This window comes from Mus musculus, chromosome 9, assembly GCF_000001635.26.
Source record: "Mus musculus strain C57BL/6J chromosome 9, GRCm38.p6 C57BL/6J".
Classification (NCBI taxonomy): domain Eukaryota; kingdom Metazoa; phylum Chordata; class Mammalia; order Rodentia; family Muridae; genus Mus; species Mus musculus.
Genome location: NC_000075.6, coordinates 56239114 through 56262782, shown reverse-complemented (window position 1 = coordinate 56262782; position 23669 = coordinate 56239114). Strand labels below are relative to the sequence as shown.

The following is a 23669-nucleotide window of genomic DNA, read 5'->3' as shown; positions in this document are numbered from 1 at the left end:
GATTGTCCCAGGAAGTTCACACCGTGGGTCTCACTTGCTTTTCTATATGACAAGCAGCATTTAGTGTCAGATAGCTATAAGATATATATGCATATATGTGTGTGTATATGTGTGTATGTGTGTATACATACACACACACACACATACACACGCACTGTATATGAACACAGTATGTGGCAGTATATCTACTAAAATCCATCATTTGTTTTGCATTCACACTCCCAAAGCCCATCTGTTTTGAAAGTGTTTTTACTTTAGGTAAAAAATCCCCTTTTTCATGTGTGTGTGTGTGTCCATGCGTATACTGAAGCCAGAGCATTGTGTGTGCTAGGCAACCATACTATCACAAGTTATATCCCCAGCTCAACATGTTTTATTTTGATGGGTCCCAAGTAATCAGTTGGACTTTTTTCATATTTTAGGCATTAAATCCCCACACTTTTGTCTGTCCTAAGGTTAGGAGTACTGTAGCTCTATTCTGAGTCTTGAACCCAGGAAGCTTGGCCCTGCCAACACAAGTCATTGTCATTCTACGTAGAAGCATAGGGCTGTGATGGCACTCTAGAAGGTCTGCAGTGCTGAGAGGTGAGTGGCACAAAACTTTAAAGTACAGTGCATTTAATCATCCCAGTACTGGTAGGAACATAGACAGATGCCAGGAGCTTGCTGACCAACCAGCCTAGCCAAATTGGTGAGCTCAGGACCCCATCTCAAAATACAAGGCAGAGAAGAGCTGAGAAAGACATCCAGTGTCATCCTCTGGCCTCCACATGCATATGTGCACACACTCAACACAAATGCTTACATACACATACACACAGGAAGGGAGGGAGGCCCCTGTCTTTGGAAACAGAAGGGACCTTCTGTAATCCAAGAAGAGATGAGTACCCAATTGGAGAGTACAGCAAGAGTTGATTGTCAAGAAGATGGTGAGGTGCTAAGAGGCATAGATCTAGTCTTACAGCTTCTAATACCGTGTTTAAAATTCAGATTTGTTATTCTCCCCTAGCATTTGACTTAGGTAAGACCTGGAGTGTCCCCCGTGTGGTTTTTATTCACCTGGCAGCATTCACCAGTGTGCACACTGGCATTAGGAAGTGCTGCATTAGGTAAGGCTGCCCAAGAATACCTGGTTCCATGCTAATTAGTAAGAAGGCGATGGAGTCACATCTGCCAATGTAGAGCAGTGGCTCAGCTGAGATTAACATGCAAGTGTAACAAGTCGGGGGCTGGACCTAAAGAAACTGCATTTCTAACAAGTTCCAGGTGAGGCTAGTGTGTTTCTCTGAGAACCACACCTGAAGTAGCAGCAATAACAAACAAGATGATGGCATAGAATGGGACAAGACTCAGCCTCACTTATCCCAGTCATCTGGACAAGAGATGGCAAGCATCTGAACTGCTAGCAGTGCCTGGCGATGGCAAGAATAGGGTCCAGTGAGATGTAAGAAGACAAAATTGGAAAAACTGACTTAGAGAAACGAGGGATTGATTTTTAGCGCACTGGATCCAAAGAGTCTGCTAAGCAGCTAATATGTTAAGGGTGAATGGAAGAATGCATAGGAACTGAGATATGTCAAGCAGAGATTGACTGACACTCACAGATCAGTATCAAAGGCAAACCCGGGGGTGGAGAGTGGAGCTCAGTGTATCTGAGGCACCGGGTTCCCTCCCAGCACTCCCACCCCTTACTCCATACCACACACTTGTGCTCGACCAGCTCACACATGTGCACTCGAGCACACACATACACATACAGGCCTTCCCAGGATAGGAGATCACACAGTTATTTCCATAGACACATCAAGCTGGAAATTACATAGATACCAATATGAGTAAGTTTCCAAGATGCCGGTTAACTATAGAAAAGTTGTTCCCCTCCCCCCATTGTTTTTTTTTTTTCTCAATCCTTTGAAGAAAAAAATTTAGACGTTAAAGCTAGTTCTTTTCCGTATCATTCGTAGTGGTAAATCTCATATACCTTTCGCATTCAGGGTTTTTTTCTTTTTCCTCCCCACAGATTGATCGTACTTAGAGGAGCTGCTATGACAACATAAGGAGGTGAAAACTCACAGATGCAAATGCAAGTCTTGCTATGCACTGAAGGAAAAGCATTGTCTGCGAAGTTCTATTTTTAAAAATGTCTGCTTGTAACACCTTTACTGAACACGTTTGGAAACCTGGCGAATGCAAGAATTGCTTTAAACCTAAAAGCTTGCACCAGCTTCCTCCAGACTCTGAGAAGACGCCCATCACCCACGGCAGTGGGAAAACTAATGCCAATCACAGTAACAACCACCGAGTCAGGAGCACGGGCAACTTCCGGCCCCCTGTGGCTAAAAAGCCCACCATCGCTGTGAAGCCCACTATGATGGTGGCAGATGGGCAAAGCGTGTGTGGCGAGCTAAGCATCCAGGAACACTGTGAGAACAAGCCTGTCATCCTGGGGTGGAACCAAAACAAGACGTCCCTGAGCCAGAAACCACTTAACAACAATTCTGAAGGTGATGCTGAAGGCTTTGGCAGTGATCCTCAGCAGTGTGCCAATAATGACAGTGCACAGAAGATATCCAATAACAACAACGGGCTAACTGAAGTGCTAAAGGAGATAGCGGGCCTGGAAGCCACCCCTCCGGTCAGAGGAAATGAAACAAACGCCAGAGAAACATTCTTGGGAAGAATAAATGATTGCTACAAACGATCGTTGGAAAGAAAGATCCCACCCAGTTGCATGACCGGGAGCATGAAGGACTCTCAGGGCAAACACGTCATCCTGAGCGGGAGCGCCGAGGTCATCAGTAACGAAGGGGGCAGGTTCTGCTACCCTGAGTTCTCCAGTGGTGAGGAGAGTGAGGAAGATGTGCTTTTCAGTAACATGGAGGAGGAGCATGAGAGCTGGGATGAGAGCGATGAAGAGCTGTTGGCCATGGAGATTCGCATGAGAGGGCAGCCTCGCTTTGCTAACTTCAGGGCAAACACCCTGTCTCCTGTTCGATTCTTTGTGAGCAAAAAGTGGAATACTATCCCCTTACGGAATAAGTCTCTGCAGAGAATCTGTGCTGTGGACTATGACGACAGCTATGATGAAATCCTGAATGGTTATGAGGAAAATTCTGGGGTCTCCTATGGTCAAGGAAGCGTTCAGAGCACAATATCATCTGACTGCACATCACCAGGCTCCTCCTTCACAGAAGAGTCACGCTCTGAAACAGCCAGCAGTTTATCCCAGAAGGTCTGTAATGGGGGGATATCTCCTGGTAACCCAGGAAATTCTAAGGACATAGCAGAAACTGAGTCTAATTTTGAAAGTCCTCCTGGTAACAATGAGGAGAAGGACGAATCACTGACTTCCAAAAGCTCGGTGAAAGTTCCAGAGACGCACAAAGCTGTCCTTGCTCTCCGTTTACAGGAGAAGGATGGCAAGATTGCAGTACATACTGAGAAGCCAGAGAGCAAAGCTTCTACAGATATCGCTGGCCAGGCAGTCACCATAAGCCTCGTCCCAGTAGAAGAACAGACAAAGCCCTACCGTGTGGTAAATCTGGAACAGCCGCTGTGTAAGCCATATACCGTTGTGGATGTGTCGGCAGCCATGGCCAGCGAGCACCTGGGGCGACCCAAGATAAAAGGTTCATCTTCTACTCCAAACTCTCCAGTTACATCACCTGCATTGACACCAGGACAAATAAATGCCCATCTCAAAAAATCCAGTGCAATCCGATACCAGGAAGTGTGGACGTCCAGCACCAGTCCACGACAAAAGATCCCTAAAATAGAATTAAGTACTGGGGGACCTGGGCCAAATGTCCCTCCAAGGAAAAACTGCCATAAGTCGGCGCCCACTTCACCCACGGCTACAAACATCTCCTCTAAAACCATCCCTGTTAAGTCACCTAATTTGTCTGAAATAAAATTTAATAGTTACAACAATGCCGGGATGCCACCTTTTCCCATTATCATCCATGATGAGCCATCCTATGCCCGGAGTTCCAAAAATGCCATTAAAGTCCCCATTGTTATTAATCCAAATGCGTATGACAATCTCGCCATCTACAAAAGTTTTCTGGGAACAAGTGGAGAACTCTCTGTGAAGGAAAAAACCACAAGCGTAATAAGCCATACTTACGAAGAAATAGAAACTGAAAGCAAAGTGTCTGATAGCACCCCCAGCAAGCTCACAGACTGTCCCCAAGCTAAAGGGTTTTCCAACAGCACAGAGCGGAAAAGAGGCTCAGTAGCGCAGAAGGTGCAGGAGTTTAACAATTGTCTCAACAGAGGTCAGTCTTCTCCACAAAGAAGCTACAGTTCCACCCACAGCTCCCCAGCAAAAATCCAGAGACCCACTCAAGAGCCTGCGGGCAAAACGGAAGGGGCACAAGGGTCTCAGGTGCCAGGCAGCAGCAGCAACAGCACTAGGGAGAAAGCAAGCGCCGTCCTATGTCAGATTGTGGCATCTATCCAACCCCCCCAGACTCCTCCAGAAGCACCTCAATCTAGCCCTAAGGCTTGCAGTGTGGAAGAGCTTTATGCCGTTCCCCCAGATGCAGATACTACAAAAAGTATTCCTAAAAACCCACCAGTCAGACCCAAATCTCTTTTTACATCTCAGTCTAGTGGGGAAGGTGAGGCCCATCAGACCACAGAAAGCCCTACTGCCAAAATTCAGAAAGATCCATCCACGAAGCCAGTGACTTCTCCTCCCTCCAAATTAGTGACGAGCGCCCAGAGTGAGCCACCGCCTCCCTTTCCCCCACCACGGTCTACTTCCTCCCCTTACCATGCAAGTAACCTGTTGCAAAGGCATTTTACCAATTGGACGAAGCCAACCAGTCCTACCCGATCAACAGAAGCTGAATCAATTTTGCACTCTGAAGGCAGCAGGCGAGCCGCTGATGCAAAACCTAAACGCTGGATATCATTTAAAAGCTTCTTCCGCCGCCGCAAAACAGATGAGGAAGAAGAGAAGGAGAAAGAGCGAGAGAAAGGGAAGCTGGTGGGCCTGGACGGGACAGTCATCCACATGCTGCCGCCCCCTCCAGTCCAGCGCCATCACTGGTTCACAGAGGCCAAAGGAGAGGCCAGCGAGAAGCCTGCTATAGTCTTCATGTACAGGTGTGACCCTGACCAAGGCCACCTCAGTGTGGACCAAAGCAAGGCTGGGGCAGAGAAAGGAAGAGCAGAGGAGGTGTTACTGCGGAACTCGGAAGAGAAGAAAAGTAGCTATCTTCCATCACAGATTCCTGACAAAGCTTGCAGGTATGTAAACCAAACCAGCGGAATGCAGAAAGATACTTTAAATACATTTTCAAGTGCTAAGCTTTCTTTTATATCTTCTAAGATTGCACAACAGCCATTTCCGTTTGTAGGAAGTGCTTCGTGGTCATTATCCATCTTGAAGATTAGAATATTATTAAAGTGATCTCATTGCACTGAACGAGGCTTATGGCCCTGAATCCCTAGCTAAGGTAGTGCATCACATTCTAGTAAATGCAGGGGGCTTTAACATAGAAAAGCAAATTCATAGCACTGTAATATCGATGTATAATATGTTCTGGATGCTGAGATGGAATAAGGAAGAAGCAAAATGAATGCGCTTTCCCTCATGCACATGAAATGAAACTTCAAGAAATTCTTTATGGTTTTTACCAAGTTGTTATTCTCACATGTATTACTTTATCTTGAGTCATTATTTAGGTTTAGGGTTTTTTTTTGGGGGGGGGCCTCTTTTCAAATGTTGTAGAGAAAGAATGGAGCAGAGAGTAAGTAGTTTATGGATTTTTTTTAACACGTAGGAGAAATAAGAAATAAGAAAAGTTGGTTATTGATACCGAGATCAAGGGTTACAATCCTCGCTTCACCCAGACAGTTGTAAGCTCTCTAGGCAACAGTCCTCTTAAATACTTCACTTACTATTTTTTGATCACATACTCTCTTCATGGTACATCCAAATATTTTTCTGAAATCCTACTAAAGCCTTATAAATTGACTGCATTCATCAGATGAGGAACTGAGAATTGGAGAAGAATTGACCAGAATCTTAAGTTAGTCTTTATTAGAGCTGTGATCCACATCTTGATTTGTCTCACTTGAAAATGTTTTTTTTCTTCCTGAAATGCTACATCATTAATGAACATGAGGTCCAACAAAGAACTAGAGGAGTAACCCAGCAGTAGTAGAGTGCTTGCTTAGCTTGTGTAACGGTCTGGCTTCAGTCCCAGAACTGTATACACACACATGCACACACGTATATATGTGCGCATATATATTCTGCTTATATATATGTGTGTGTGTGTGTATATATATATATATATATATATATATATATATATATATATATATGTTTATGTGTAGGGACCCTGTTTTTCTTTTCTATTACTATAATAAACGAAGTTAATTAACTGTCAGTTAAACAAGTACATTTATCCAAAGTTTGTAGCAAAAGAGATTTCTTTTTAATCCTTATTCACTTTAGTCTTGAACAAGTGTCCCCAATACTTGATTCTTCTGAGTCATCTTCCTGCTGGCATACAGTAAACTTTCTCCACCCAGCCTGGCCTCCTCTCTGGCAAAGATAACAACTTCTGATTGAGAGGACAGATTTTTCTCACCATTTTTCTATAAAAAATAAGTAAGTGAAAAATGAACATTTAATTTCTTCAATTTTCCTAGCAAAATGCCAGGAAGTTTTCTTCATGTTCCTTACTAAAATGATCTTACCTCCACATAAATGTCAAAATGCCAGCAAGTCTCAATTTTCCTGAAATTCACTCACTTACTAACAAAGCAACTGAAGTAAAGGCAGTGCGTTCCAGAGAACAGCCTTCTCGTTGGTTGAATCTTGGGCTCCCTTTTACATCCTTGGCGATAAACGGTCATGCTCCAGCAGTAATACAATGCCAGACTTTGGACTCCTGTTTCATTTAGGAAGGAAGCCACTTACATAGCACATAGCTCGCACTACCTGGGTGGGAATGGCATATAGCTCTTATAGATCAATAAATGACTTTTCTCCTGTTCAAGTATGGCTGTAGTAGATGTATCCAGACCCTGGAGAACAGCCAAATAATGGCTTAGCTTTTCTTTTGTGACTCTTTCCTGTGGCTATACTATACTGTATGTGGACGTGAGGCAGCCCAAGCCCTGAGCATGGCAGACCCCTTTCTGTTGAATTTTTAATTTTTTTATAGAACTGTCCATGAACCCAAATAACACAGTTAATTTGCTTCACCGATACTAAGATTTGGCTGTTTCACAATTGTCCAGAGGAATGTTAAAACATACTGTCAGGTTCTACTCCAAGAGTTAGTTTGTTTGTTTGTCTGTTTCTTTCTTTCTTTTAATTTAGTTTAAATTTTTTTGGTTTTTGTTTGTTTTTTGAGACAGTTTCTTGGTGTAGCCCTGGCTGTCCCTGAACTCAGAGATCCTACTTCACTCTGCTTCCTTAGTGCTGGGGTTAAAGGCGTGCACCACCACCCCCCACCACCACCACCCAGCAATCCCCAGGGCTTCTAATTCACTTGGTATGAGGTACATCCTGACTTTGCACATCCAACAGGCTGAAGTTGTTGAGCCACACTTTAGAATCATTAGTCTTAACACTGTTCTAGATACATAAATAAAGCTATGATTGGGATCCTGAGCAGTTCGTAGAGGCACATTTAAATTCTCCCATTTTAGAATGTCCCAGAGTCGGTAGAAAAAAAGAAGCATTCAATAGGTTATTTTTAGCCTCATGGAAAGTTTAAAGCATGAATATGTATATTGAAAACTATACTCCATTTGCTTTTTAAATAATTACCTCATTTACTTGGATTGTCATTGATATTTACTTGAAGTAACTTTGAGAGGGAAAACATTACAATCAAATGTCAACATTTGTGTTTCTGGTTTGATGGCAGTGTGATCATTCAATTACCATCTCGAGCCTGGGAACACACAGCTGAAAGAAATGAAAATACGGTTTTTCTATAAGTAAATGAAGATGCCAAATCTAAACTGTCTGTAAAGAATGAAGAATGAAAAATGCCCTTCTGATGGCTATCCTGCAGGGCCTGAAAGATGAGAGCCTGGTAGAGCCTTGTGCTTGGTATTAACAATTTCTAACATTTATTTGACTTTCCAAAGACATAAATTGAATGTGTGCCATTAGCCTTAGAACAAATAGGGGAAAGACGTTGCTGCAATAATGAACTTGGGTTTGACTTTAGCTTTGACTCTCTGGTCCTTCAGTATATAGGGCTATAGTGATACTTATCGCATAGAATTAATTTGAACATTTTATGGGAAGACATAAAATAGGCTGTCCAGGGTCTGGCATATTAGATGTTTAAACGTGTTACTAGCCCCTCTATCCTCAATGTGGTAAGTGCTCCGTGCACAGAATGATAAAGTAGACCAGAACACCTAGTGATTAAATCAGCTGAAATCCACTTCTCCGAAATGAAATTGGAACCAGATCTTAAAAGACAAATAAGGCTGAGTATGGCAGCATATATCTGTAATTCTATCAGAAAGGACACTGGGGCAGCAGGATTGTGAGTTCAAGGCCAGCCTGGACAACTGTCCCCCATGCACACTTATCAGCTAGGTTTTTGTTGTTGTTGTTGTTGTTGTTTTTAATTATATTTTAATTTATTGTTTACACTCCATATTCCATTCCCTGCCCCCCCCCCATCCATCATCTGTCTGCTTCACATCCCATGCCTCCTCCCCACCTCTCTGTCTCCATGTGGATGCTCCCACCCCCTACCCTACCTGACCTCTAAACTCCTTGGGGCCTCCAATCTTTTGAGGGTTAGGTGCATCATCTCTGACCCAGAAGTCCTCTACTGTATGTGTGTTGGGGCCTCATATCAGCTGGTGTATGCTGTCTGTTTGGTGGTCCAGTGTTTGAGAGATCTTGGGGGTCCAGATTAATTGAGACTGCTGGTCCTCCTACAGGATCGCCCTTTTCCTCAGCCTCTTTCAGCCTTCCCTAATTCAACAACAGGGGAGAGCTGCTTCTGTCCATTGGTTGGGTGCAAATATCTGCATCTGACTCTTTCAGCTGCTTGTTGGGTCTTTCAGAGGGCAGTCATGCTAGGTCCATTTTTATTAGCACTCCATAGCCTTAGTAATAGTGTCAGGCCTTGGGACCTCTCCTTGAGCTGGACCTGCTTTTCCTCAGGCTTCTCTTCATTTCCATCCCTGTAATTCTTCCAGACAGGAACAATTATAGGTCAGAGATGTGACTGTGGGGTGGCAGCCCCATCTCTCATTTGATGCCTTGTCTTCCTGCTAGAGGTGGACTCTATAAGTTCCCTCTCCCCACTGTTGGGCATTTCATCCTAGGTCCCTCCCTTTGAGTCCTGGGGGGTCTCTCACCTCCCAGTTCTCTGGTGCATTCTGGAGGGTCCCCCTAACCTCCTATTTCCTGAGGTTGCCTGTTTCCATTCTTTCTGCTGACCCTCAGGGCTTAACAACATTGAAGGCAAAAGGAAGAGGAAAACAATTGGAAGCAGGATGTGTAGCTAGAAAGGATAGTGAATAGGAAATGCTAACAAGTGGAACTCAAAAAGGAGAAGAGACACTCACCAGAAGTTAGTGCAGTGGGGAAGGGGAGACGTTATCATAAACTGGGCGGTAGGAGGGAAGATGTTTGTTAGGGGTACAGGCTTCACATAAGGATGAGTTTTGGTGGTCCATTCTTCTGCATGATGACAATACTTAATACAGTTAGTATTTCAAATGTTCTAAAAGAACATATTTTAAGCCTTATCACAAAAAGTTATATCCATCTGTAGTCACCAACCCCTCCCACATATACACTATTGCTGATGCCAAAAGTGCTTGCTGACAGGAGCCTGGTGTGGCTGTTCTCTGAGAGGTTCTATCAGCACCTGACCAATACAGGTGCAGATACTCATAGCCAACCACAGAACTGAACCCGAAGATGGCAATGGAAGAGCTAGGGGAAGGACTGAAGGAGCTGAAGGGGATTGCAACCCCGTAAGAACAATATCGACTAACTGGACCACCCAGAACTCCCAGGGACTTATCCGACATCAATCAATAGGAGGTGGGGAGACTTGATGTCCCAGCGTAGGGGGATGCTAGAGGCATGAGGCGGGAGTGGATGAATGGGTGGAGGAGCACCCTCATAGAGGGGAGGGGGAAGGGTAACTGGGAAGGGGGATAACATTTGAAATGTAAACAAATAAAGTTATTAATAAAAAAATGGAGCCCCTTTGAAGGAAGCCCCTGAGGTACATGGCTTTAAAAAGGATCTTGGGACTCCAGTCTCAGTTTCTCTGTTTCTTATCCTGGACCCCTCTCCCTGTCTCCCCCCTGTCTCCGCTCATCCCTTCCCTATCCATTTCTCTCATAAGCAGCTTTCTCTACATACACCCTCAATGACACTACCTAGGCACAGGCCAAAAGGCAGTGCTCCAAATTACCATGAACTGAAATTGTAAGCCATGATAAATCTTTTCTCCTTATAAGTTGATCATCTCGGATTATTTTGTCACAGGATGAAAAACTAACCAACACAGATGCTGATATTTTCTTTTCCCTCTGTTGACCTTTGTACTGACAGTGCAGAAACATCTGGATAAGAGTAATTGCCATGAAGCTCAAACAAGGCCATGGCATCAAATGGTACTAGGAATTTAAAAGGGGAAAAATCAGTTTTGCTTAAGACTGAGTAGTAATTTTGTATTAAATCTTAACCCTTGATTACTTATCTTTTGGTTTTAATTGTGTGCTGAAGTGGAAGTACCCGTGTACATTTCAGCATGCCAAAGATCCTAAGGGGAAAATGGGTTGTGCTGGACAGCTTCAGTTAGGAACTTTAGCACCTTCTTTTACAGACTGTGGAAAGGACAACTGGCAAGCCACTTTCAAGGAGACCAACTGTGTTTGTTTGTAATAAAACTCAAGCTTTCAGACACTACAGCACTGACCTTGACAGCTTCCTAATCCTTAAACCATTTGCTTGATGAGATTGGCGGAGGCACTAACAAGAGGTCAATCGTTGGTTGGTTTATTAATATCCTATGGTGGAATCTATATTTGAAGGATAATTCCAAATGACTGTCCCTGTAACATTATAAAATTATGCAAATGGATTTTGACATAACTGAGAACAGGAAGTTCTTTGGTAGACCCCCCACACTGCAACTAACATTTATGAAATGCCATTTGGCACTCTAATGCGGTGCCAGCAAATGGCTGGAGTTCTCTCAAAGGTTAGTAATGTATACCCACTCTCCACCTGTAACTAGATGAGACTGAGTCCCTGTATATTCTCTAACTAAGCAACATGTCTCCACAGATTAAATACAGAAGCAAACAGGGCAATCTGCCTGTCAGCTGTAAGCTGGATACCAGAACAGCTTTGCATTAGAAGACAAAACTTTCCCGTCAGTGGTGCTAGTGGTAGTAACCAGATCTTAATTCAGCGATATATCCTTACACATCTTTCCCCTCAAGCCGGTGGAACCAAGAAATAACGAGATGAGTAGCCTGGACTATGACTAGTCGGGAATCTCTGCTCTGCTCCTTTTAGAACACTGTCTGCCCACTCTTCCTGAACTCAGCATTCATAACATAGGGAATAATGTGGTGGGGGAAATGCAAGCTCTGGAGCTGACAAAGATCTGGCTTCTCACTTTACCCCTGGCTTGATTTCACCTCTTTTGAGCTAAGGTTTTCTTTTGTATTCAACAGGGAAAAGATGATGCTATACAGACAAAATAGATATCACTAAAGCACCTAGTTGGATAGATATAACAGTAAGAGTTGACCTATTTCCCCATTACACTTAAGTAACCAGAACTCTGAGCATCCCTGCAGCCTGTTTTGAGGAGTCATATATACCTTTCTGAAAGAGATTTCCTCTGTGAGCACCGTCCTCCTGCTCATTTAGTCTTGTTCTAGGCCTCCAGATACTCAGCCTTTTTTCCTATCTAAGACCTTCATATATATTGTTTACTTAGAATTGAAAGTACAGGATTACTTTTTAATGAAAACCATCTTTAAAAGGGTCATTTTATTTTTGAAAGGCCTTTTTAGAGTACAGAAATGTTAACTATATACAAAAGTAAATACACACAGACAGGCAGGCAGGCAGGCAGGCGGGCAGATTCAGATATTTACCACTGAAGGGACTCTAGCCAGTTCACAAGCATGGCTCTGACAGGTTTTGCCTTTCTCCCTTGCTAAAAAGCATTAGATTACATTCCGACAGCTAGCCACCAAGATCTGTTCCTCTTCCTCCTCCTGAAGCTGACTACCAAGCTATCAAGGTATTGATGTCCAGCAATGAAAGGCCCCTTTGGCTCACGTAATTAACCTGCCCAATTAAAATTAAACACCTCATTCTAACACAAGGTTTTCCCTTGTACCTTTATATTTTTGAGCCTAGCCTGTAACACCTGAGCCATCTCTCTAGCCCCTCTTATACCTAAGCTGCCATTTGCCTCTGGGCCACATCTGTCCCCTCTCTATCCAGAGGCAGTCCTGTGTCCCACTCCAGGACAAACACCCTGACCCCTCCCCCTTGTTCACTTCCCCTTCTTCCTTAACCTTTGTCTCCTGTCAGTCTCTTCCCTGTTCTTTGTATCTCTGTGCTGAGAACTTGATCTTTGAGGTCCTGAGCTGATATGGTTCCCTACAACCACAAAGCCACGCTTTCCATTTTCTAGGTATAGTATAGTTTATATTCCTAGCACTCAGGAAGGCTGAGTCAAGAGGATAATAGAATCATGAGCCTAAGCTAGCCTGGGCTATATAGTGAGACAGAGGGGGTGGGGAGGAAGGAAGGAAGGAAGGAAGGAAGGAAGGAAGGAAGGAAGGAAGGAGAGAGAGAGAGAGAGAGAGAGAGAGAGAGAGAGAGAGAGGAAGGAAGGAAGGAAGGAAGGAAGGACGGACGGACGGACAGACGGACGGACGTGGGCATTAGATAGATGGCTCAATGGTTCAGAAAACTGACAGCTCTTTCAGAGGACTCAGGTTCCATTCCCAACACCTACCATAGCAGCTCACAACCATCTGTAACTCCAATCCCAGGGGATCTGGCCCCTTCTTTTGGTCACCAAGGACACCAGGCATACTTGCAGTAGACAGACCTGCAGGCACAACATCCATAAAAATAAAAAATTTAACAAAAAAATCAATTTACATATCATGTCTCCTTCACCCCTCATCTTTTCCCATAGCCCATGATTGAAGCAAATTCTAGGAGTCGCTTCACTTTTATTTCAGTGTGTCGCTCAAAATCTTAACCATATACTGAACGAGATTCTTTAAGTCTTACTGGCTTAACATCATTGGCGTTAAATTTTACCTATACATACTAATGACTCTTAAATGTATATCTTTATCCACCAAATATTCCCCATGACTTACATGTACTTGAAAAGTGTATTTCCAATGAAACATGTGCAAGACAGAATTTGATTATTCCCTATAAGTACATTCTGTTCCAAGTCTTCCCTTCTTGTAAATGGCCTACCACCCATCCATTTGTTCGTGCCAGAAGATGGAATCATCTTTGGTACTTCTCTTGGCTCTTCCTCCTGCTGACTAAACTTCCAAAATACACACCACATCTATGCTCTTATTTACATCTATCTGGTTTGCCTTACAGTGTCTTCTACCTCATTTACTGAAGGATTTTGCTAATTCTTCTTGCCCAGTCTCTTGCCCTTTTTCTCTTTAAAATAGCCTAGTACTCCTAAAGGCTAAATTCCATTGTTTAGCCATAGTAATGAAGTCTCTGTGTAAGACCTCTGCCAGCTCGCTTGGTCTGTCTCCAGTTTCTCACCTCCTTTTCCATAGTCTTCTCAAGAGTTTTAGCTTTCCGTTTCTCAGGCATGATGAACATGAGCCTTTGGTGGGACCCTTCATCAGAGGATAACCTACCCTGTATGTTGTTGTATAGAATGACTGAGTTTATATAAAGGGCTCAGGAGGAACACCGAGGTACTCTCTTAGGACAGTTGACGAAGTCTGGAGACATTTTTTGGTTATCACAGCCAAGAAGGCAGAAAATACTGGAATGTTCCTAGTGTGGGGGTAGCTCTCCACAACAGAATTATCTTGCTCAAAAATGTTAGTAATGCCACTTCTGAGAAACATGGTTTAGAAGAGGCACATGATAAACACTGTCTATGCTTTGGCTCCTGTCATTACGGTTGTTGCTGCTATGAGAGTAACCCTGCCTCAGGTGCTGTTGTTAGATGTGTATTGAAGCAGTGTGCCTAGTACCCAGCAAATGCGGATTACTAGTAGAAGGACAATTATCTATGAACATTCTCTGCAAGAGCAGCTCCTATTTGAAAAAATACTTTTGCAATGTAAATAATTAGTCTTTTGGCTTATTTAGGGTTTTTCAAAATAGAACACATCTGTATTCATTATTACTTCATATTTCTTTTTTTAATTTATCAATTATTTTTATTAGTTTTTTAAATTAACATACAGAGTAATGGATTTCATTATGACATTTTCATACAGTTTGCTCTTATTGGTCTTCATCTCCAGCTCTCCTTCCATACCCCATGCTCTCCAGCTGGTCCCCTCTTCCCCTCGTCTACATTTATGTCACATGTCTTCTATTACCCTCTTTGTCCTCTCTCCCCTCTTGACATCTTTGCCCCACCCCATGGCCTTCCTTTTTGTTTCACAAACTACACCTCGCCTCCTTCTATTTCAATTAAAGCAATTTTCCTTTTAAAGCACCCTTACAATCAGGCATTTACTGGGTCTGTACAGTGTGCTTCTCCCTTGCCTTATGCTTCCAGAGTGGCAGAAAGAATATGGGCATCAGGGATGGACAGCATCACTTCACATTCCCACACTGCCACCTCTGAACTCAGGTGGCCTCAGGCAGGTCATTTGCTTCTTTAAGCCTCAGTTTTCTCATCTGTGAAATGGGAAGACTTGCTTCTATGTCTGACACTTGGGTGTGTCACATGGAACGTGCACAGCATATGCGGCACTGAGTAGACTGTCCTGAGAGCTCTTTGTCTCAGTCGGTACTCATTCCCATTGCATTTGGTATTTGTACAGACTCTTCCCTGCTCTGACTCTTGGAGCAAAGGAAGGTAAGAGTGAGGGGAGAGCTGGTCTCCAGTGCTTCCTGGCCTGGAGATGGTGCAAGCCCCGACATCCCTCCTAGGCTAGTATTCGTGGTGAGAGCTGGGCATTGGCTTCTAAGAGGCTGCCTTTTCAGGCAATGCCTCTCCCTTTCGCCATAGTCTTCAAGAGCAAACCCAGGCTGAGTAGCTTCGATAGCCATTGAGAACGGCAACCTTATTTTAGTGATCTTTTCCAAGAATGAATTTATCTGCTGTTCATTTGCACAGATGCCATTCTGACTTTGAATTTCACAGGATTTTCAAACTGTTAACTTTTTAAACTATAGCTTTTCTTAGTTTTATGCAGGTGACACTGATTTACTGATGGCCTGTGTTCTTCCTTGCTTTGCCGGCATGCAATCGGTGGTGGCCTTGAAAACACTTCAAACAGCTGTCACATCTGTTTTTACTTTTTACGTGGACCCCATAGAGTGTCAAAAAATAAGAGTCTATTTCCAGACTTTGCACCTGCCTGCCATATCCTGTGTGCACTTGGTTTACACGCAGGAACTCCTTGTGTTTGACCACATTCTGTTAGACAGCAGCAGGACCTCATCCAATCTCAGTTAAAGGTTAATCTCGGTTCAGGATAAGAAGTTTGACGTTTCAAAGGCTATGGAAGCTTAGTGGGAAATTGGACGTACTAGATAGTGATCGATAGATATGTCTTCCCACCTGAGAATGCCAGTGATTGGGAAATGTGGCTAAATCAAGTTGCTGACTTAGAGACCAAGGTAGCATTACGAAATGTCACCATGGCGGGGGTCTGAAAAGTAGAGCTACAAGAAGAAATGGAGTTTGACTTTGGTTGGGTTCTCCCCTCTCTTCCCTACCAACAGGTTTTAAAGGTGTGGGTCATGATGACTCTCCTTGAAGGTTAATGGCTGATCCCACTTCTGCAAAGGCCGCTTTCCCTGGAAAGCCTAGAAGTAAACAGCCCATGAGACCAAAGACAGAACCATGAAACATTCCTCTGATGTTCGGATTTTAGGAATTTGAGTCTTTAAAAATTGCATCCATTTATTGTTGGTTTTGATCACGTAGAGACATCTGTAGCAGCTGAAGAAAGCTGACAGGTAAAATAAAGAATGCTGTTTGCCCAAGAGACAGGCAGTCTCAGTAGCATTCTGGTTTCATTAACTGCCCCTTCTGAAGCTGAACAAAGATGGTTGCATTTGAAACTTAAAGTGGAACTAAAATTATGGAAATATTTAGATACAGAAAGGCCTTTAATCTGTACTGATGGAAAATTTGATTTGCCTGTTAAAAGATACATTCAGACATTTAACAGAATTCTTACAAAAATCTGTCTTGAACAAATTTTCCAGGAAAAAAAAAAGATTATTTCATTTGATGCTATAATGATTAATCCTACCACCTGGGTAAAGCAAGCGAGTCTTCACATGGGAGATTGTTTCCATAACTTTGAATTATGTATGAATATTGCAGACTGATGAGATTTAACCTTCAAGGGATTTATTAGATAACAGATCTGTAGCAGTGTGTCTCTTGCTTTTGAACACCTTACAATCATTCTACAAATTCAGAGGAGTAATCTCCATAGTAAATATGACAGTTTCTTAAGTGGTAGGTCAAACATAGCAAATTGCAATTAAAAAACACTCTTTAATGAAAAGTTGGTGAATGATTTTTAGGTATAGTCATCCCTCAGGATCTGCTGGGGTTTGGTTTCAAGGTTTCCTTGGATACCAAAATAAAATCTTTGGATGCCTGAGTCTCTCTGTGAAATGATATAGAGTTTACTCTACATATAACCTCTTGTAGACATTTTGTTTTGTTTTTTTCTTAAGACAGAATCTGGTCATCCAACCTAGGCAAACCTTACACTCACTATGTAACTTAATCTGGCCTTGAACTCTCAGTTCAAGTCCTTCTTTTTTTTTTTTTTTTTTTTTTTTTTAAAGATTTGTTTATTTATTTATTTATTATATGTAAGTACACTGTAGCTGTCCTCAGACACTCCAGAAGAGGGAGTCAGATCTCGTTACGGATGGTTGTGAGCCACCATGTGGTTGCTGGGATTTGAACTCCTGACCTTCGGAAGAGCAGTCGGGTGCTCTTACCCACTGAGCCATCTCACCAGCCCAGTTCAAGTCCTTCTGCATCAGCTTTCTGAGGGCTGGTCTTCCTGAAGTGTCCCACCATGCATGTCTCTTTATAGACTTTAACTTCTTTCTTTATCACTTAACATAGCCTAGTCCAATGTAAATGCTGTGTGACTAGTATTTTTCTGCTTTGTTTAGGGGATAGAGAGAAGAAATAAAGTGTATATGTTCAATATTGGTCCACTTTTTTCCTGGATATTTTCTATCTGAGCACATAGGACCCAAGGATCCCAAGAGCTGTCTGTGCAGTTTGATGCACATCACCTTCCATTATGAAAATACAATGAGTACTGATGGGCCACAGAGAGGCTAAGCCAGTTTGACAGAACCTGAAGATTAAGGACTTAGATATCATTAGCATAGTTATTACAAACTCTCCACCTTCTGTTACAGGACTAGAGACTCTTTGAAAGGAATTTAAATAGCAGAACTATAAAAAGCTCACAGGCCATTCATTACTTAAACATAGTCTTGTTTTATAAAAATGAATATGAAATTTACTTACCTTGAAAAAATACCTAGTTGGTCATTATTTTATGATTTCAACACATGTTAGCCTCTAATAAGACTTTCAAATTATATTCTTCATGATTTTCATTTTGTAGGACTTTCCCTACACGTCTCTTGAATGAGACGGCGAATTTTCATCGTCTTTTATCTCCTTCCTCCCTCATAGAGTCATTAGTTCAGAAGATCAAAGTGCTAAGAAAACAAACAGCCAGCGTCTAATTTCCACACAAGTGTTCCATCACATTACACGTCTCCCAGTGAATCGGTGGTGAGACGTCCTGTCAGGAGATAAAGCCTATATAAAAGATCACTTTAGAATTTGAGAAGATTTTCTGATTATTTTGATCATTTGTTTTCTAAATAAATGATTCGAACTCCTTTATGCAATTACTGTGCCCACTCCGACACTAAGAGGCAGGTTTTCCCGTCTTCTCCTGGCTGCTCTGTCTCCTTCCAATGTTTATACTTAAGGAATGAGCCGCTCTTACTCATGCTGCCTCAGTTCTTCAGACTTTGGTCTCTGTAGTGCTGCCTACATTTCAACTCTTAGAACCTCTCTTTTCCCTCTCTTTTACTACGTTAAGACTACGAAGAGCTTCTGCCAAGCATTAAGACATGACATATCATTGATGCGTCTTTAAAGTTCTTACTCCTTTTAAGACTGTCGCTGTAAATGCAGATTAAACATTTCAGCATACATTTACAAATTCATAAAGCTGTTGCATAGCTTTCTATAGTTGACAGTTATTTTAACTGGTAACCTTGTGTACCAGTGCATTCTAACCTGTTACATAGTCTGTGCTGCCCTGTGCTCCCCAAAGGGTTAATAAATCTAGCTTTCATGCTTAGCTCCCCAAAGGTAATTTGGCAGCTTTCCAAGACCAAGCCCCTATAGTAAAGGTCAAGGTGCAGTAGGTGTGACTGAGGGACAGGATTCGAGTATCTTGGCCTAGCTTATACAGCTTGGAACTCTTCGGAGCTCAGTGGCCTCTGCTCGGTCGGCTTCAGAACATGGCTGACAGGTTTGAGGAGATCCTGTGAAAATGTCCCTCAATGGGGAACTGTGTGAGTGAGTACAGCGGGTGAGTCTTTGATATCTCTTGCTTTTCAGCATCCGTGCTTTGTTTGTCCACACCCGTAGAGCAACGTTCTGTATTATGTATGTGGAACAGACCCTTGGATTCCAGAGGTTAACAGCAGCTTCTCTTGCAGTGGTTTTCACAGTTGCTTATCCCCAGCAGCAAGGTAGAAAAGCAGGCATGGCAAGCATACAACTGTAACCCCAGCACTGGAGCACATCTGGCCTAAACAGTGAGCTCCAAGTTCAGGAAAGACCCTGTCTCAGAAAAACAAAACTGAGGTGGAGAATAGCAGAAAAAGACAACTGACATCAACCTCTGTCCCCCAAAGATACCTGCACAAGCAAGTACATACACACATTCCTGTGCAATATATAAATAAGCTAACTTTAAAGTAAAAGAAAAAGGACCAAGAGCAAGTTCAGAGATTAGGGATCCCTAACAGCCTGGCTGGCATTGAATCGAGGACCTAGCATATACTAGACAAGCACTTTCTCACAAGCTCTTCTCAGCCCATTTTAAACTACTTTTATTCTGAGGCAGCTTTGCTCCATTGCCCAGGCTAGCCTTGCAGTCACAATGGAGCCCAGGCAGGCCTTGAATTGGAAGGAATCCTTTTGTTTTAGCCTCCAGAAGAGCTGAGATTACAAACCTGTAACAGCCCAGAGGTGGTCAGCAAGTCCAGTGCTTTTCTCTGCCCTCGTAGCCTGGGACGTCCCACCTGTGTGCAAATGTTTATGGGTTCTGAGCATCTGATGCACGTCCTTTCCTTGCACAGTAAGTACTTAATCAACTGAGTAGTCTCTCCAGCCCACAAGTTTCTGTAAGAGATTTTACATCTGTGTCATTAAAGCATACATCAAGTGCAGGTTTAAGGAGGTAATCTGAAGGAGTACCTTCTTACCAGCCTTTAATTTTAGAAGTTATGCGTGTATCTGGACAGAAATATAAGTCTTGAAATCTGCTGGCTGCACAACTTCAGAAATACTGTTTCCAAGCCAACAGAGCCTGAAGTCTTTCTTTAAACCAGCAGTGCCGAGTGAACTAGAAGTTCCATTATGGGCTCTGGCTCTTGGGAACTGGAGAAGTGGGAGGGAATTTCTCCTCCAGCAGTCAGCAGGGCAGTCTGTGTAAACATGCTGCCTCTTCTCAGTGGGCTACTGTAGTCATCAAAGGAAAAAAAATTAAATTAAATTTAAAAACCAGGCCTGCCACACAAAGATGGTTTCTCCTTAGAGGGGACATCGTAAGGGCATGATAACAAGGAGCTTGGCCCCTCACCTCCATACAGCCAAAGTGAAGTGACACTTCCAAGCCACTGCGGGAGGCAGAGGGGCACACTACTGAGCAGTTATACACATACTGAAGGAAAAAGTAAGTTCTCTTTGCTGGGTGAAAGTTAATGTAAACTACTTCTAGTTTCAAGGCAGCACGTTTTGTGTAACTAAAATGGCCTTTCTTCTTTGAGAGGAAAGAGTGTGAAAGCTTCAGCGTTCTACCTCCACAGTCAGATGTAGTGGGTTCCTAGAAGGACATCCGGTCTAGGCCATCCGTGAGGCATAGGTTCAGGGAGAGAACCTGCTTCAAAAGAGCAGGAGCAGTCATTGAGAACTGTTGGTGTCATCCTCTGTCCTGAAGACAGACATCCATGAATGGACCCCAACCCCGCCCCACCCCCCAAAAAGTTTCTTATCCTCGTTTCTCTTTGTCCAGAAGGAAATCAGAAAGAATATGGTGGGATTTGATGGTCTCAGAACACTTCTTGAATATATTTCATTGGCCAGCAACTTGCGATTGGCCAACTTGGCCATCTTATTCTCCAGCAGTTAGTGACCATTTGATCATCTTGTACTTCATAACCATAGAGTTGACAGTTTTCATCGGGAGTGGGGAGACTGGGAAGAGAAAGCTAAAAGTAAGTGAGCTGGCAGTGGCAGAAAAAAGAAAGCTTGACCTTTAACTGCCTCGTGACCAGCAGGATGCTCCAGACTCGTTTTCCTCGAGGAGAGTCAGCTAAAGAGTTAAGCTTTCTTTTCCATTTCCCTTCCTCCTGTACCATGTAGATGAGAACTGACCCTTCTGTCTACCTGGCATTAACTTATCCTTTCATCACATAATATAATCACAATTTTACTCCTAGTTCTTTCTAAATACCTCAGTAAATATTTTAACATGTAGCACATACTATGTGCTAAGTAAAGCAACGTGTGGTACTTACTATAGTAGTAGAGTACTATTAGGGAATATAGTAAATACCGTAAATACAGCAACTGATTTACAAAAGTCTTGAGTCTTTCCCTTTAATCAGTTAAGCATTCATTCGATTTTATTGTTACCTATTCTTCCTTTAAAAAAGAAAAACAAGCAAACATGTAGGTTTAATGACCAGGTATGAAGGTCTCAGATCCTTTCTAGTTAGCTCTGACTATCCTGGAACTTACTATATAAACCAAGCTGGCCTGGAACTCACCAAGCTATACACCTGCATCTGCCTCCCAAGTGCTGGGATTAAAGACCTGTGCCACCACACCCTGCTCTATAAATCTAAATGTTAATAGAACTTTTGAATACAAATTTGATGGACTGTCTTATTTGTTTCAGTCGTGTGACCCATGAAGTGGCAGGAGAACTTTCTCCTCGGGATCCAAGAACTCCTGCTGGGAAGCAAGATGGCACTTCAGTCACACCAACACTGCCTCCACCTGACCTGGAAAGGGAAGAAGAAAAAGATGACACTTTGGATCCTACTGACGTGAGTCCCTGCAGTGCAACCTACAGCAACCTAGGTAAGTACAAAGGTTATATAGATAGTACCTAAGCCGCGTCTTTATGTACAGTAACACCATTAGAGTTATAAATCTACATTTGTTTCAAAACATAACATTCAGGTTTTACTAGGCTTTTTTTGGGTTTTTTTGTTTGTTTGTTTGTTTGTTTGTTTTTTGTTTTTTTGGTTTTTTGAGACAGGGTTTCTCTGTGTAGCCCTGGCTGTCCTGGAACTCACTTTGTAGACCAGGCTGGCCTTGAACTCAGAAATCTGCCTGCCTCTGCCTCCTGAGTGCTGGGATTAAAGGTATACACCACCACGCCCGGTCCTAGGCTTATTTTAAATGCCTGCCCCATGAGCCCTGTGCCTTGTGCTGATGTAGACCTTGCCTTGAAGGATTCAACCTGAAGAGAAGAAGGGAGCGTGTATTCAGTATAATGTGATAAATACAATTGCGGAAACACACATGGAATATTTCCATGTTACACAAAGAAGAATGTCAAAAGAAGCCTTCCCGGAAATCATTCCTGAGCTGATTTAACTCACTGTCAAAGAGAAGAAAGAATGTTCCAGACAGAGGCAACAAGTGAACAAGAAGATGGAGATACAGAATAGCTTGGTGCCACAGCCATTGAGGTTGCTGCAATGTGGAGCATTAGATAAGATGTATTTCAGGTTAAAATCTTAGACCTTTTGTTATTTGTGATAGTGACCCATAAAAGGGCTTCGAGAAGACAGAATGACATGAATCAGAATGGGTTCACATAGGCTGTGGTGTTTGGTAGCAGGTACTGCAGGACTACATGACAGGATGAGGGGGACCTCAGTCAAGGTAGGGAGAAAGAACAGTGGACAAACTGAAGGAGTATTTCAGGGCAAAATATACACAGGATTGAATAATGTGAAGGGTGGGATTTCTGACCTGTATCAGCAGACTCGTAGTATGAGTCTTATGGTTGGAGGTGTTTGAGCAGGGGCTGACAGCCTGTGTCACAGACCTGTGATAGTGAGAACATGCAAAGAGACTAAACAGGATTGTTTCAGAAGTGTCTGCAGAGCTTCCTCAGGTCTCTACTTTCTTCACTGCAATTCCCAGTGACTTCTGGGTGATCTCCCTCCCTCGAGTATCACAGTTTCTTTCCTTCTGAAAAGGAAAACCTGGAATAGCATAAGGGGGGTTGGTGCTTATCTCCTGTGGGGAAGACGTGAGCAGCAAGGACTGCTTGAGGATCATGTGCCCGCCAGATTCTCATGAACCACTGACCCCTGTTTAGGAACCACTGATCCTGTGTAGAAACTGCTGGAGTATGTTTCTGAAGGACCTAGTTTCTCATCTCCTTGTTTTGTCTTTTTCCTCCATCATGTTATTTTAAGGAAAAGTGCTATCAGAATCAGCTAGTATGCTTAAAAATTGAAAATAACAGGTCTCTTAACTTATAAGTCCAAAAGATTGAAGCCATAGGAGAACTACTCTAATGTCTGAGAGACTCAGTCAGAACAACCCTCAAGGACTTGAAATTATGTTCCACAAGAAAAGATTTCTAACTGCAGTTCCAGTAAACTTTATAGTTGAATGGTTTATTGGACTTTTCTCATCCCTTTATATTTTTAGAAGTACATTGTAAGATGAAGTTTTTACTTACTTCATGCCCTAAAATAGCATATCAGGAATTATATGAGTAGATATCTTTGCTATGCGAAAATTTCTTTTATAACAGCCTCGGTAACACTTATCACAATTGTTGGGAATACCATACAGCAACTCTTCCTAAAATTTCTATTTGCTACTGGGTGTGACATCTTACATCTGGAATCCCAGCCCTTGGGAGCCTAAGCCAGGAACCTAACTGTGATCTTTAGATTACCCTCTGCTTCATAAAAAGTTTCCTCCCCCGCCAAAAATAAAAAATAGAGAGAGAGAGAGAGAGAGAGAGAGAGAGAGAGAGAGAAAGTGAGCACAGTGGCACGTGCCTTGATCCTGGCACTTTGTAAATGGAGGTAGACAGCCCAGGAAGTCCCTGTCATCCTCAGCTACAGAGTTGTGACTGTCAGGCCAGACTGACCT

The 23669-nt window shown here is 42.8% G+C and overlaps 1 protein-coding gene and 1 long non-coding RNA gene across 11 annotated transcripts in view; one reads left to right on the top strand and one right to left on the bottom strand.

Annotated features, from left to right (window-relative positions):
* Peak1os overlaps nt 1-21439 on the bottom strand; it is an 83799-nt gene extending 62360 nt beyond the window's left edge. For 2 of the 8 annotated variants that reach the window (XR_003948326.1, XR_003948324.1), the window contains exons 1-4: nt 19742-21439; nt 17754-19658; nt 13014-13109; nt 7799-7939 (exon numbers count right to left, since the gene is read on the bottom strand). This is a non-coding gene — a long non-coding RNA (pseudopodium-enriched atypical kinase 1, opposite strand). The remainder of the gene's footprint in view (nt 1-7798; nt 7940-13013; nt 13110-17753; nt 19659-19741) is intronic. The other 6 variants (XR_003948325.1, XR_001779176.2, XR_003948327.1 and 3 more) reach the window with 6 other exon arrangements.
* Nucleotides 1-23669, top strand: part of Peak1 (pseudopodium-enriched atypical kinase 1) — a 217097-nt gene that overhangs the window by 155440 nt on the left and 37988 nt on the right. For all 3 annotated transcript variants that reach the window (XM_006511168.4, XM_006511167.4, NM_172924.3), the window contains 2 exons: nt 2021-5256; nt 21439-21623. In XM_006511168.4, coding sequence (XP_006511231.1) covers nt 2141-5256; nt 21439-21623 — 3301 coding nt within the window. In that variant the 5' untranslated portion in view covers nt 2021-2140. The remainder of the gene's footprint in view (nt 1-2020; nt 5257-21438; nt 21624-23669) is intronic.